Consider the following 15,171-nt stretch of genomic DNA (forward strand, 5'->3'; position numbering starts at 1 on the left):
AAATATGTGAAGACACGACTCCTTTCCTCTATTGTAGGCTCTGGCTCTGTAGTGAGGCAGAACCCATAAACAGAAAGGAAAGTTACAGGGTAATAAGTGTGTTGATGTACATGATGCTGTAAGAACACATCTGAGGGTAACTAATTCAGACTTAGGAACTCAAAGAAGGATTTTCAGAGGATGTGAAGAAGTCATCCATATGAAGATTTTAGGTGAGAATTTTCCAGAGAGATAGAATGTGGGAAAGTCCAGGGAAGGTGACTGTGTGGGTACACATGCGGGGGGAGAGACAGATATATAGATAGAGAGAGAGTGTTTTAGGAGTGGAAAGAAAGTCAACGGAACATGAAATTTATGAAGGACAGAAGGAAGTATGAGGTGGTTATAAGAGAGAGATTAGACTGAAGAGGAAAGCAGGAGCCAACTAAGCAGGTCTATTAGATCAAGAGTGTGTCCTTTATCTTAAGAAAGATGAAGAAAATGGGGAGCCTTTCAGAGGCTTTAAGCAAGAGACCTGCAGGCTGAGATGTACATTTTAAAGAGCTTACTCTGATTGTAATGAGGGAGAGTGGATGGTAGGTGTGGGGCCGGTGAGATGGGAGATAGGAGAACCAGTTATTAGGCTTTTGCAGTCAGCCGTGAGAGAGAGGAGTCCATGTGTACCAAAGGAGTGAATGTGGGAACAGATGAGTTTAGAGACAGCTAAAAGGAAGAGACAGGAGGCCCTGGTGATGTCTTGACTGTGGATGGTGGGGATGAAAAAGGGAGGGGCATCAAAGAGACAGTGAGGCTTCCAATTGGGTAACTGGGACACCACACCATGGTGCCTTTTACTGAGAGTGCATTTCTAGGAGAAGCAGAATTAATATACCAGGTTTAGATTAATGATCAGAATTTTAAGTAAATTATTTAAACTGAAAAGTTGTGATTAAACTTTTGTAGGTTAGCAATCTGTCTTCCTTTAATATATCTTAGTTTAGATTGGTCTATTGCCTTGATAGCAGAATGTAGGCTGTGTTCAAATGCTGAAATGGACACTTATAAACTATGTGACAAATTACTAAAGAGTTTTGAGATCATGTTTTTTTCCTGCTTACTTTGGATAATATCATATAACTTGCTGAGTTGTTTTGAAAATCCAGTAAGATAATGTATGTAAAGTACAAGACAAGTAAGCAAGTAAGGGTTAGTTCTCCACTCTTATCCCCACTTTAAGTCGATGTTCATCTCTCTCTCTGACTACAGCAGGAAAAGCTCCCCTGCATTTAAGGATTGGTGCGATTACATTGGAGCCACCCCAATAATCCAGGATAATATTTCTACTTCAGAGTCCTTAACCTTAATCACATCTGTGCAGTCCCCTTCACCAGGTAAAGCAGCATATCCACAGGTTTGAGGGATCAAGTTGTGGACATCTTTGGGGGTGAATTGAAAATGGTAAGCTCAGCAGTGGCTATGCTGTGGCGGTGTCCCACATACAAAATAGAGGAAGATTGGCACAGATGTTAGCTCAGGGCAAATCTTCCTCAGCAAAAAAAAAAAAAAAAAGAAAAAAAGAGGACAAGGAACTATTTGGAGATAGCATGATAAGAGGCCAGAAACTATATTCACTCTCTGCTTCATATAGATCTGTGCTGCCCAGCTTCTGAGCTCAAGTGCTCTTTATTCACATGAGCATGTCAATGTGGACCTGACCTCTTGACCATTAAGTCTCTCTCTCTTCTGTTTCACAGTTCTTTCCATGACCTACAGCCTCAGCAGACACTGAGGAGATGTCATGAGATTGTGACATGTTTCCTCCATATGACCCCAGAGCAGGAAATCGTGGCCTTGTCATATGCTTTCATATTCATACATGAGTAGAAAGCAACAACCAGCCTTCTTACTTGAATACAGGGCTGGAGAAAGGGAAATAGGGGTGAAGGGTCTTGAAATGAGGGGAAAAGTTGAGCTGGGAATCAAACTCTGGGAGCTGTGTATGTGCCTCTGGTCCTGTTCTCTCAGGACCTGTCCTGGATTTCATGTCCTCTCTTGACACCTCACCCCTCCCCCTACATAAATAAACTTCAAAGACTTCTATGATATTTTTCAAAGAAGGCTATGAGGGGCCAATGAAAACTCAACTGAGTGCTGTCATATAATACAAGCTCACAAATATTCATTGAAAAAAGTGAATTTATAGATTGCATATATATTTTAAAGGAGAGAGCTTTAAGAGAGCAAGGAGACTAAACAAAAGCTTGTTTTATTGTTATTCTCCAAAATGACACTTTTTAAGTCTTACATTTTCAAAGTCTGATTCTTTTTTCTAAAAAATGGTGACCAATTTGATCATTTTTACTATTTTAGAACTATTTTGATGGTGGAAGAAAATACTGCTTTCAGTGGGCGGCATTCAATTTTCCCTTCTCCATTAGCAATTCCTAGAGCTTCTGGCAAAGAGAGCATCTTGCAATCTGGATGGAACCATGACTCAGAAGCTTTGAAGTCATGTTAGGGTTTTGATTTCTAGTGTTTTGGAACATTACCTGCCATATCATATACTGGAAAATGCTTACAGGTTGTGTTCAGTTACATTTAAAGGACAATATTTTGGGATTCATATTTCTCTCATTGCAGGTTGATGATAAATAAACTTAATAATGCTGTATCCACACATGACCCCAAGTATAATCCCTTTCATTGAATTGGCCAATCATTTTTAAAAAAATGGTATCTAACAAACATGTTTTCTCATAAAATTAAATTCTTTTTCCCCTAAATCATCTCAATTATCTATTTGGGCTCTGTTTAGAAAGAGACACATTTAGATAGAAAATCACTTTTGTGTAAGATTTAGACATAAAATTTTAATATCATTTATAACCAAATTATGAAATATTTCAAACGCTGAAAAGTATAATTTTATAATGTGAATCACTCTATCCACTATTTGTTTATAACTCCTAATTTTCCCTTATTTTGCTTCAGATTTGCTTCCTATTTTTCAATAAGGAAAACACTTCAGATGCAGTTGAGGTCCCACGTACCCATCTTTTATTTCCAGAGGTGACCATTCTGCTGAGTGTGGTGTTTATTATTCCCACAACTGTCATACACCTTTTTACATATAATGTGTTCATATCAATGAACAGAATTGTTATGAAGGTTTTTTTCATGATATAAAAGATCACTTGGCACATATCATTCTGGAACTTGTTTCTTTTATTAATTGTTTGATTCAGATTTAGTTATGTCGACTGATGCTACTCTAATTCAATCATTATATGTTTACGTTGTAAAGTATATCTATAGATACATATGCAAGAGTTTATCTACTCTCCTATAATAGATCATTTATTCCAAAACTTTCAATACGACAATGATGTAGTTCTTGAAAATGTTTGCATGTATATACATGTGAGAGTTCTCTCTAGAGTGTTTGCCAAATGGAAATGCTGGATGAACGGATGTGTCTATCTTAAAATTTACAAGAGATTGCCCAAGTGCTTTGAAAAGACAGTCAACTGATCTCTACTCCTACTAGCAGTGTTTGAGAATTCTAATTTCTCCAAACCTTCATGGACACTTGGTATTGTCAACTTTTAAAATTTTTGCTTAATCAAATAGTCATGAATGACACTTAGAGAAAAGTAAAAGCTAAAAGGAAATTGATCACCTTCAGATCAAGCCCCATACTTTTATAGAGAATAAACTATAGCTAAGATGGTAAACAACTTTTCTAAATTCATAGATTTAGTTCACAGCAGGGGCAAGATGAGAAGAAAAACTTGCCTTAAATTCAGAATTCAGTTTGGGCTTTGTCAGATTTCAATAGTTTATATTTGAGTGATTTTTGAGGAGAACAACACATTGCTTGTCATCTACAGTGAACTTTAAGAACCATATTCCATATTTTTATTGTCTTATTTCTCCCTCTCTGTAATCACATAAAGATGGCATTGCTTTTGATTTTTAAATTCTACTTTATATAACTTTGAACAATAGATGTCACTGTTTTGCCAATAAAAATAACTATGAAATTATTTCATTTGATTATTTTTCTTCATAAACAATCCTTGCACTGAACAGATAAGTTACAAGGTTCCGGTAGAAAAATCTCAAGCAATGGCGGCATCTTTTAAATATTAATATCTGCTAGTGTTTTTGCTAAAAAACAAATTAATATACTCAAAACATTACTTTCTAAATCACTTTAAATATAACTAATCTGAAACTGCTCATTTTATGCCTATATAGTGATGTTTTGACATGTAGGTGTCATTCTAAAGAGAGTTAGAATAAGGTTATTTGAGGAATATGGGCTCAGGTCAGAGAAAGAAGCCTCTAGGAGTAAGATTAATTATAGTTTAAGTCCATGTAATGTCTAGTAAGCTGACTTGATTGACAGGGAATCTATACAAAATGGAAATCAGAGACAGAGAAGCCAAGAAAGAAGAGATATTGAAAGTAATGCAGTTGGGTCCAGTTCTGAGGGATGGCCAAGTGACGGACTGTATTCCAAACCTCATGGCTGGAGTCAAGGCCATATTCAAATTTATATCAATTTGCATAAACAAATCAGAAGTTTTCAAGAAGCTGAGGAGAAGTTGCTAAGCTGTTGGCAGCAGGACGATGACCTGGGAGAAACCATGGAGAATGTTAGGAGATTGTTAATGATAGTGTGTATTTTTTACACCTAGGGCATATTATGGATGAAGATTAGTTTAAAGTACAAGAAGACGCTACAATTTCACATCTCTTTCCTTAAGTTCTCCACTGATTGTAACACACGCTGCAGAAGCCCTAGGAAGGTTCTGCCTGATGCCAAAATTAAATAAATGAATTCAGAAAGTTTGGTGAATGAGCAACAGCCAGGCCCTGAATCTAACAAGCTGTATATCAAAATTGTGTTTGTAAAGTGGTTGAGGATTTATGAAACACTTTTACCCTCATTGTTCAGGCTGCTCTCTGACTCCTCAGCCCATTGCAGAATGCCTTCTGGACCACTCATGTCACTCAAGCTGATCTCACAAATGTTATTAATGACCTACAAATTGTCAAAACCCACCAACCTACTCTTGTCTTTATTCTATTCAATAATTGCTTTCTTTTTAAACGTAATAAACTACTCTCTCCCTTTAAATCTCTCCTCTCGTGCTTTCTGTTCCACTTTTTTTTTTCTGGTTTTTCTTCTACATTTCTGACCTCTCTTTCTTATCCTCCTTCGCTGACAGTTTTCCACTCTCCTGTTCCTTAAATATTCATGTTATCAGATTTCCACCTCTGATCCTTTTCTCTCTGAATAATTTTCTGGATGATTGTGTTGGTGGGAAATATTTGAGCCACCTTATGTAAAATTCATCCTTCAACAAATATTTATTTTCCCCTATGTTTCAGGTGCTAGGGACATGGGAGTCAATAAGGATAACTTCGTCTCCTCTCTCAGTCCTTTATTTCTTATGAAGCAAAGGGCATGTGTGGGCATATATTGAATTACTGACTCACAGATCTATACCTTCTCCTTCATTGCTCTCACCCTTCAAACACATTTTCTTGTATCCTCAGTCTCTACCTTAGCAGATAGGAAATTATGGGATTACATCTTTTAGGAGAGGTTTATTAACAGAAATTCAAGAGAAAAGACATGGGTCAATATTCTATTTTTGCGTATTAAAGTAGACTTTTGGAACTGACAGAAGAGACTGTGGTCTTGCGAGAAAAGGCTTTCAGAAGTGCAAGAGGACGAGTTTTTGGTTTTCTAAGATACAGACTTGTAGGACTCATGACATAAAGTTTATTCCATAAACAAGAGTTTTTCCTGCATACCTGCCCGCCTGCCCAAATAAGATCCCAAGGGCTATTGAAGGGGAGAGGACACAAGAGGGATAAGAGAGGGACAGGTGTGATCTGTGTCCTCTTCCCTTTGAGCCATATCCTAAAGGGTAGTGGTAAAACCCAGCAATGACTTAAAGACCCAAGGAGCGAGATAACCTATGTTCAGATCCTTGGTTGGGTTCCTAGATGCTGACAACTCCTTTACAAGTGTAGAGAGAGCTGCATGTGGCCAAGTAATGGCTGAATCCAAACCTAAGGAGCTTCAGGGCAGGTCTCTGGAAGGTGGCAGCTAAGTGCCAAATGTTTTCCTGTAGGACTGACTGTGGCAGAGATGTAACAGTGGATGCCAAAAGACCTGGAGGAGCCCTGTGGCTAAGAAAAATGACAGCACTGGCAAGTGTGCCATGGAGTTTCTTGCTAGAGGTCAGGTTGGACAGCTGGGGCCAGGAGGGTGCCAGTGTGAAGATATGACTCCTTCCTTACACCTACTGTTGGCCAACACAAACAAATGCCACAGTCTAGGCATTCACTTGTGACGATTGCCCACAAGAAAATTTTACTTCCTGCTGTTGAGCAGAATCACTTTTCAAAATAGATTGATTTTTTTAAAAAACAAAGACAGCTATACTCTTTCTCCTACTCTTAAGTAGGTGAAATTGATGGGAAATAGAAATATCCCCACAAGAGTGTTGAGTCTATATAAAGTGTCAGGGATCACGTGAGATGCTAATGATATAAACTGAGTAAGACATTGCTCCTGCCCTCAAGGAGCGTAAATTTTATTGAGAAAGACAATGTTGAGCCAGCTTCTGGCTGGTTTTTCTTTACTTACACCAGAAAAGTCAGCCCTCTTACTGCTTTGAATGTCTGTCCTTTCATTTTAGGTCTATCAGATTCCTCCTTCATCATTCCAGACTTAGGAATGGATCATTTTTTTGAAGTTTTCCCCTGCCCCTTTGGCTAAATTAACTGTCAACTTCTATATTCCCATAGCACTTTTTATACCAGGATAACATACTTTGTATATATTTCTCAACTGTATGAGGCTTTGTCTCCTCATTTAAATGATAAGCTCCTTAAAAGTAGGAACAATTAAATATCCCTGTGTCTGTCTTTAGCATCTAGTACGTAGAAGATTATCAATAAAACCTTATTTTATTGAAACTTTTTATGTTGATTCTCCGAAATCACTCTGTGAGATTAGTGTTGTATTTTTAGACTCTCATTTTTTTTAAACGGATTTGAAAATGAAGAATATAGAGGGTCAAATAACTGGTCTAAATCACATAGCTATTAGGTGGCAAAGCTTTAAATCAGATGTGAAATATCTGACTCGAAATCTGACATTGTTGCTCACTTAGTGCATCTGGTTTCAATCTTGGCATTTAGAACCCTGTCCAGAGGGTCCACATAAGATTAACAACTTAGATTCACTAGTGTGGACCAATGTAGCCTTCTTGTTCTGGTCCCCACACGCCTCGTGACAAATAGAACCTGAGCATGGTATATTAATTGTACCATGTCATAACTTTTATTTTCAATTATTTCAGAGTAAAACCATTTGTACTTGTTGCTTTGATGATTTCTCCCATTTTCGCCCTCCCAATTATTCCATTCATTTCCTTCGTCACCCTTCAAGCCCTTGCGTTCTAGCTCTGAGTGGTAGACAGCTTCATTCACGTTCAGCATCGTTCCAAACACACAATTACAGAAGGCTGCCTGGGTCTGTCTGATTTTTTCCCTCAATTATGGATTTGGTTCAATATCTTCTTTAAGACATTAAAACCTTCTGTCCTTTTTATTCTTTTAAATTTCTGAGATCACTTTTATTTAAGATTAGAAAGGAAATGCCTTCAATAGGAAAAAAAAAACAGATTTCAAAAAAATGATGTGTTAAGATTTTCTATCAGCAGTTGCTCTTTTTGAGAATAAAAAGAATTACACAAATACTTCATAAATGACAGGTTTGCCTTGAAGATAATATTCTACACTTTGAACAACAGACAATTTTGACCTTTCTTTCTTAAGTGGCACATACTAGACACTGCATTTCTGTTATTAGAATGATATTTTAAATCAGTAATTTAATTGCAAAGAAAAAATAATTCATTCATTCATTTAACCAGCATATAAATATTTATCTAAGACTCTCATACTGTTTTATTACGTAGATTATTAAAAATAATTTTACTGAAAAAGGTAATAATAGTGTTAAACCTTACTATCCCAGATTAATTGAGGGAAGGAGAATTTGAAATTATGAAATCTTAAATTCAGTATTTTAAAAGCAGTTGTAGTAATTGCAAGTTCATGCAGCAATTGAAAATAAATTTGTCGGCTACAGGAATGGAGAAAAGCTACTTTAATTAATAGATAAGCATAGATTGTAATTAGCATGTCAACTTTTTGTATGCCAATGGATGTTTCCAAAGTACTGAAAGTATTTATTTTTCTCACTTTAGGAGCCCTGACATTTTACAAACAATCTTGTTAAAGCATTAATTTACTTTACAATCCTTTTTTTTTTTTAACTTCAGGGCATCTGTGTGAACTGTCAGCAATTCTCTTTTAGTGGACCCCAATTAATTTATTTTCTAAGTTTTTCATTTACATAATATCTTATTTTCTGACATTCATATTAAATTTTATGCTATGTGTTTTTTTTAATTGTTTTAAAGATTGGCACCTGAGCTTACAACTGTTGCCAATCTCTTTTTTTTTTTTCTGCTTTATCTCCCCAACCCCCCCGTACACAGTTGTATATCTTAGTTGCAGGTCCTTCTAGTTGTGGGATGTGGGACACCGCCTCAACGTGGCCTGACGAGCGGTGCCATGTCCGCGCCCAGGATCCGAACCCTGGGCCGCCACAGTGGCGTGCGTGAACTTAACCACTCAGCCGCGGAGCCGGCCCCCTATGCTATGTGTTTTGAGATCATTTCAAGTACCATGTATATTCTGAGAAAAAATTAACATCAGTGAAAATATTAGTGTACTTGTTAAAGAAGAATGGCAACTCAACAGCAGCAATTATACGAAGACTAGTTAGCAAGCGAGTTTTTACTGAAGGAGAGATTTTAAGCTGTGTTCTGCAGATGCGTATGTAAGAATCCATGGGAAAAATTTACAGTTGTATATATGTGTGTACATGTGTACACACACACACAAACATGAATAGATTTGTTTGCACAGCCCTTCGAAAGGAAGAGTTAAGAAAATCTGTAGGTGAATTGCTCTCAGCACTTTCCTTCATTTATTCCTCAATTTCCAAACCTGCAATAGATAAGCAAAAATTAGATAAAAGCCCACTGATAACCAATATCTATCTCTCCAGGGGGCAAATGAAGCATTCAACATTGTCCTGTAGTCTCTGTATCCACTTTCCAATGATGAGTACCATTAGTTACCTGTATTGACATGCTGCTCTCCCTTACTTGCTAAGTTTCAACACAGAATAAAAATCTCCTTAATTTGGTTGAGATTCATTAGGATTTATTACAAGAAATTTTATCAATATGTAGTTCATCTACAAAGTCATGTATAAAACCATTATTTATGTTATTTATGTCAACAAATATAGTATTATCAAGATAGAGTAACAAGTTATCTTATTAAGGGCATGACCAAGTTGAATAAAATATCACAGGAAGGCTCAAAGAACGAAAAGGCAATCAGGACTTAAAAGGTCAAAATTGCAGAGAGCTATAGAGACAGAAGGTAGATTAGTGATTGCCTAAGGCTAAGGGATAGGGGGTTTTACGGATGATGCCTAAGGAGTGCAAGATTTCTTTTTGTTGAAATGAAACGTTTTCAAATTGATTGTGGTGATGGATGCACAACTCTGTGAATATGCTAAAACCCAAAGATATTTAAAAAAAAAAAAAAAACCACGGAGAAAAGAGAAATACACTGAGATTGTCATTACATACACTGCTGCTTTTTCCCCTTGGAGCATTTGCTGATTCTTGGTCCTGAACAGTAAGCCCAAACAAAACAGTAGCCAAGTAAATATTGTTGCAGTCTCACAGGGCCACAGTCTCATCAGTGTCCAAGATTGAAGGTCAGGCCTACTAAAGCCAGTAGGACTGAGTTTGGAGAAAGGGGATCACAGAGAAGTAAGATATAAACCCTGTGTGTAAATCCTCCTTCAAGTATTTGCTAACTGAAGCTGTGCGTGCATAAAACAATATTCAAAAGGGAAAAAACAGAGCCAGCCCTGATGGCCTAGCAGTTGAAGTTTGGTGTGCTCCACTTCAGCAGGGCAGGCTTCAATTTCTGGGCATGGAACCACACCACTCATCTGTCAGGATGTGGCAGCAGTTCACAGAGAAGAACTAGAAGGTATTACAACCAGGATATACAACTATGTACTGGGGCTTTAGGAAGTAAAAAAAAGAAAGAGGAAGATTGGCAACAGACGTTAGCTCAGAGCAACTCTTTCTCAGAAAAGAAAAGAGTGGGGGAGAAATAAAGCAGTTGAAAAGAGACAAAAACTCAGCAGATAATTTAGCAAGGTCACAGTTTTGTGCACTCCATGGTGTGTTCCAACTCTAGTCCCTTTAATCCACAGTATTTTTTGCCCTCCCAGCCACAAATTTAGAGTATCTGGTTTCATCACAGCTAGTTTCTTGTAGAGCAGGGTTTCTCAACCTCCGTACTATTGATGTTTCAACCACACAATTATCTGTTGCAAGAGGATGCCCAATACATTGTAGGATGTTTAACAGCATCTGTATCCCTCTACTCACTACATGTCAGTATCACCGCCTCCCTCACATCCAGTTTTGACAACTGAAAAAGTTTCCACACATTGTCAAATGTCCCTGGGAGGCAAAATGGTTCCCATTTGAGAACTACTGTCCTACAGAATGAAAACTACAGAAATACAGAGGAAGAAGAAAGAGGACATTTCTGACAAGCGTATTTTAAGATGTTTTAAGCTTTCCAGGAAGACCTTTATATCTAGATAATTTGGACAATTTTTCTTTGTAAGAGAGGTAAGAACTGTAGCCCTATATTCATCATTTCAGGTCTGATCCCTTGCCAGTGGCTTCACTAGACTTGCTCTTCTTTTGGAAGTCAGCTCGTAATAATTTCAGTTTCTTTTGAATCTCAGCCAGAATATCTACTTTCTGCTCCAAAATGGACAATAACTGGGCAATGCAAAGATCAACATCATAGTTTACCCCATCGGCTGTGTCCTGGATGTTGGTCCCTGGCCATTGGCTTGATTTCCTCCCAGAACTCGTTGTATCCTCCATTAATGGAGTGGCTACTGGTTGCATTTCTTTAGTCTCTTCCTCCTCCTCAGTCTGTATACAAGGTCTTTCAATAAATTTATTCCTCTGAAAGGACATTTCTGAATTTCTAATGTGTTTTTCCAACATCTTAGGCACCTCCTGTCCAACTGGATAGAGACAACGATGGTGGGGCCTTAAATCAAGAGTTAATTCTTTTACTCTATTTGCATATCTTAAAGTGTTGAGGGTGTTTTCGCAAGAGGTCATCCCTGGAGAAATAGTAGCAATCATGCAAGTGGAGGAGTTCTGGCCTATGAAGGAGTCCCGGAGCACCTGTGTGAGTTTGCTGGCTCTGAATGGGGTATGGGACTTGTGCTGACCCAAAGCCCGAATGCATTCTTTGAGAGCCAGGAGACTCTTATTGATCTCCGCCCCTTCCAGCTGCCTTTTCCGGTTGGCCTTGGCAGTGTCTGCTCCCCTTTCGTTCCCAGCTAAGTCAACGAGGGAAAACTTGCCGTGCAGTTTCCCTCGCGACTTTAGAATGATCTGGAAGATGGCGTGGCTCCTGGAAGAGTGGGCGTTGACAGAGGTCTGTCCTGAAGTCCGGCAGCTGTTCCCTAGTTCCACGAGGTGCAGCACGTCCTCCACACAACATACCTCCTGTTCCTGCAGCCCGACCACCTGGATTTGCTGATTGCCATCCTCAAGGACTTGCAACTTCTTCTTCCAGTTCAACAAATCATAAACCTTGCCCCCGTAAATCTCAAAAAAGCTCCCATAGACTTTGAGGTCTAGCTTCTCATAAGTCAAGGTTTTGAGTAGGAAGAAGACATCCTGCGCCACCAGGGCATAAATGCCTTTAGAACAATCTTGGTCCCTTCCAGAAAAAGTTCCGCCCATCGTATGCGTTTTCCCACTGCCCGTCTGCCCATAGGCAAAGCAGGTGGCCATGCCCTTGCGGAAGATGGACTCCACCAGTGGCTGGGCAGTGAACTGGTACACTAACTCGTTGGAGGCGGTGTCATCGAAGGCATGATCGAAGCAAAAGATCTGGTTCTCCAGGTAGCGAGTGAGGTCCACCTTTTGCTTGGACTCGTGTACCATGACCACGTTGTTGGAGGGGATGGTGATGATATCCAGGTCCTTCATGGTGGTCTCTTGCTGGCTGAGAGGCCGCTTTCTCACGCAGACGCAGATGCGATGGTCTTCCCGCGGTTCCAGGAGGGACACCTTGCTGAGGTCCAGGTGCCTGCGGTACTCTTCGATCATGCGCAACATCTCGTAGTTGGGATTTCCCGTGTTGACTCTGAGGGCACGTTGGGCTCTGATCTCCATCTGCAGCTGCCTGCGCTTCTCCCGCTGCTTTTGCAGTTTCTCAACTTCCCGAAGGCAGGGAGACTTTTTCTGCTTCATCAGGCAAGGATTGCTGGGGACTCTCACAGTCAGGCTGTCCCCTGAGGGCGTTTCGTTTTTCTGGGGGATTGTTGCAATCCACTGCGTGGCTTTGCGCTGGTCCCCGATGGCCGAAGAGGGCCCTAGAGACAAGGAGGGCAATGACCTGGACGGTGGGGGCTGTTCAACAGAAACCAGAGCTGGATTCAGTAGGAATATGGTCTCTAGATCAACCTTCTTGCCTTTTTTGACTCCTTTTTCAACCCACTCTACGGCGACCCAAGCATTTTCTCTTTTGATCTCGGTCACCACAGCGTGGTGGATCCGTCCGTCGCTGCGCTGGATCGCCACACAGAGGCCCAGTTGAACTCCGAAGTGTGGCTTCAAGGGTTTTGAGGACGAGAGGTGGGGAGCGACAGGGAAGCATAACTGGCTGGCCATGGTGAATGATGGAGGTGTCAAAGCTCACTTCCGGGGGCCATTGGGGTTGGAGCAGCAGGACTTGAGCCCAAGCCAGCCTGAAGCACCCAGAGCACTGAGTGCTCTTGCGTTTTACACCTGCCTTTGTGAGCTACCAGCACTAGGGTCCCCGGGGCCACTTACGTCACAAAGGGATGGGGAGAAGTGGCGGCAGAGCCTAGGGCCTCTAGGTCAAAGGTGGAGGGGAAAAATCACGTTCGTGATGCCAGGCGCTAGGTGCAGAGGCAGTTGGAAAAGAGAAATTGTTCTCTGCCGCTGAGAACGAAAGGATCAGAGTTGGGAGTGGGGTTTATATAGTCCAAGGACGTTTGTGCCTAAGTTTTAGAAATGTCCGTTCTCCGCGTAGACTTCACCTGCAGTCCCAAAGCGAATTGCTTTAATCTGAGAACAGGTGAATGTTCCCTTAAACTTCAACCCTCCAGGGATCAATGGGAACAAGTGAAGGTGGAGCTGACTGCCAATCACAGGCTTCCAAAGACAGGATCCCAGAGAAACTTCCTCGAGCCTTCCTGCCATCTTTCTTCCATCGCCCACCCCCTTCGAAACTTTAACAGTTGCATCTTAAAGTTGTTCCTGTTTAATGGGATTTCTCATTATGAAATCAAAACGAGTTGAAGGTAGCGGGTTCTCGTGGTAATTTGCTAACATGGAACTTCCTCTGGTGCAGCGTCTGGGTTTGCAAACACAAGATGTTTATCACGTTCCAAGTGGCTCTGACAGCTGTAAAGTGAGTTTTGTTGCACTCCAGTCACCACTATTTTGGAGATTATTTCAGTGATTACCTTTCCAAACTCCTTCAGTAATGACACTTCTGGCCTCATTATCCATAATTTGGAGAGGGAGGAGAGACATTTAGTGGAAAGAAAGAATGCATCTTACAGCCCCTCCTCTCCTTACCCTAAAATGTGTGTGTGTCCTTTAGAAGCTGTCGGGGTGGAGGGGGTTGGGAGATCGGAAGGCAGCTAAGAGGATCAGAGGCAAAAATGTGTTTTGGTAAGATTGCACAGTTTTTCCATAAGATGATTTGCTTGCAAAAAACAACAACAAAAAACGACATCATCTGCCAGATAGGCCAACATGAGGATTAAGGTGAGCCCTGTGTGTAACTTCCTCTCCCCCGCACAGCGCCCCCCTCCCCCCCACAGTGTCTTCTGGTTTGTGAGTCTGGTGGTAGTTCCACTGACAGCTCCATGGTGTCCTTCCTACCCTCCCTAGGACCAAGTGACATTATGGAAATAAATTCTTATTATAAACGCACTTCTTTTTAATGGAAAGTTCCTTTCTTCAGTAAATTTACTAAAGCTTAGATTTTGAAAAGAAGGTGTGGGGGGTATTGGTATTGAAGAGGCTCTATAAGTAGGCAGTGCTAATTTCAGAGGGATGTTGAGCGCCAGTGGAGGGAGAGGAGAAAGGGCTTTCCCTAGTTGTCTTTTTATGATTATTAATTTTTTATTTGCCAAATTATCAATATTTAAAGTTGTCCTTTGAATTAGTTTTTTTCCCTTAGCTTCAGGGGCTTTGTGCAAATGTTCTTAATCCCTCTATTTTTAAGTTAAATTACATTTTTTTAAAGCATTCCTGCTTTAGAGTATTTAATAGTTTTGGGGTTTTTTACCTTCACCTTTGAAAAAGCTAGATCTCTCTCAAAATTATGCAAACTCTAGCTCTTCCTGGTTAACCATATATTTACAACTAAACCAATGATTTTTGTAGATAGACAATACAGGACCAGGTCCATGGTGGTACAAAAATCAGAGACTAAAGTTTCTTTTACTGTCCAACAGACCCAGAAAGGTCTTTTGAGCCATTTCAGGGCTTTTTTTCCCCTCAGTTTTCTTCTCTCTTATATAGTTTGTCTAGGATTCTCATTTGCTCCCACGGTTTAATTTCTTTTATGTGTATATAAATAAGAGAGAGAGAGAGAGGGACCTCTTAGGTATTTTAAGTGCTTTTAGCAGCTTCAACATCTCTCCACTGATAAAAGCCTAAGAGAGATCTTTGTCTTCTCCGTCCTCAGCCCATCCTAATTTGGAGTTAGTCCTTTTGCAGCCTCTAGAAATCTTCTGTTATGGTGACATCTTTTAATCTCCCAACCAATTATTACCTTGTTTCCTTGGGCAAATTTATCCAGTCAGGGACTCAGTCTAGTTCTCAGACTGCCCCTAGAGTTATTTTAACAGGTAATTCCTTGTTCATCCCCTGCTTACAAACGTTTCAGGAGCTCTCCATCATCCTAATTGACACA

The 15,171-nt window shown here is 40.0% G+C and overlaps 1 protein-coding gene across 1 annotated transcript; it reads right to left on the minus strand.

Moving 5' to 3' along the window:
* Positions 1–10,835: 10,835 nt before the first annotated feature.
* KIF2B (kinesin family member 2B) lies at positions 10,836–12,887 on the minus strand. Its single transcript, XM_046677844.1, has one exon. It carries the CDS (start codon positions 12,885–12,887, stop codon positions 10,836–10,838), a length of 2,052 nt encoding a protein of 683 aa, XP_046533800.1.
* Between the last annotated feature and the right edge of the window lie 2,284 nt (positions 12,888–15,171).

The sequence above is a fragment of the Equus quagga genome, chromosome 11, assembly GCF_021613505.1.
Source record: "Equus quagga isolate Etosha38 chromosome 11, UCLA_HA_Equagga_1.0, whole genome shotgun sequence".
NCBI classification, from domain to species: Eukaryota; Metazoa; Chordata; class Mammalia; order Perissodactyla; family Equidae; genus Equus; species Equus quagga.

Coding starts and splice junctions, on each gene's coding strand:
- KIF2B (XM_046677844.1), bottom strand. CDS start 12,887: ATGGCCAGCCAGTTATGCTTCCCTGTCGCTCCCCACCTCTCGTCCTCA.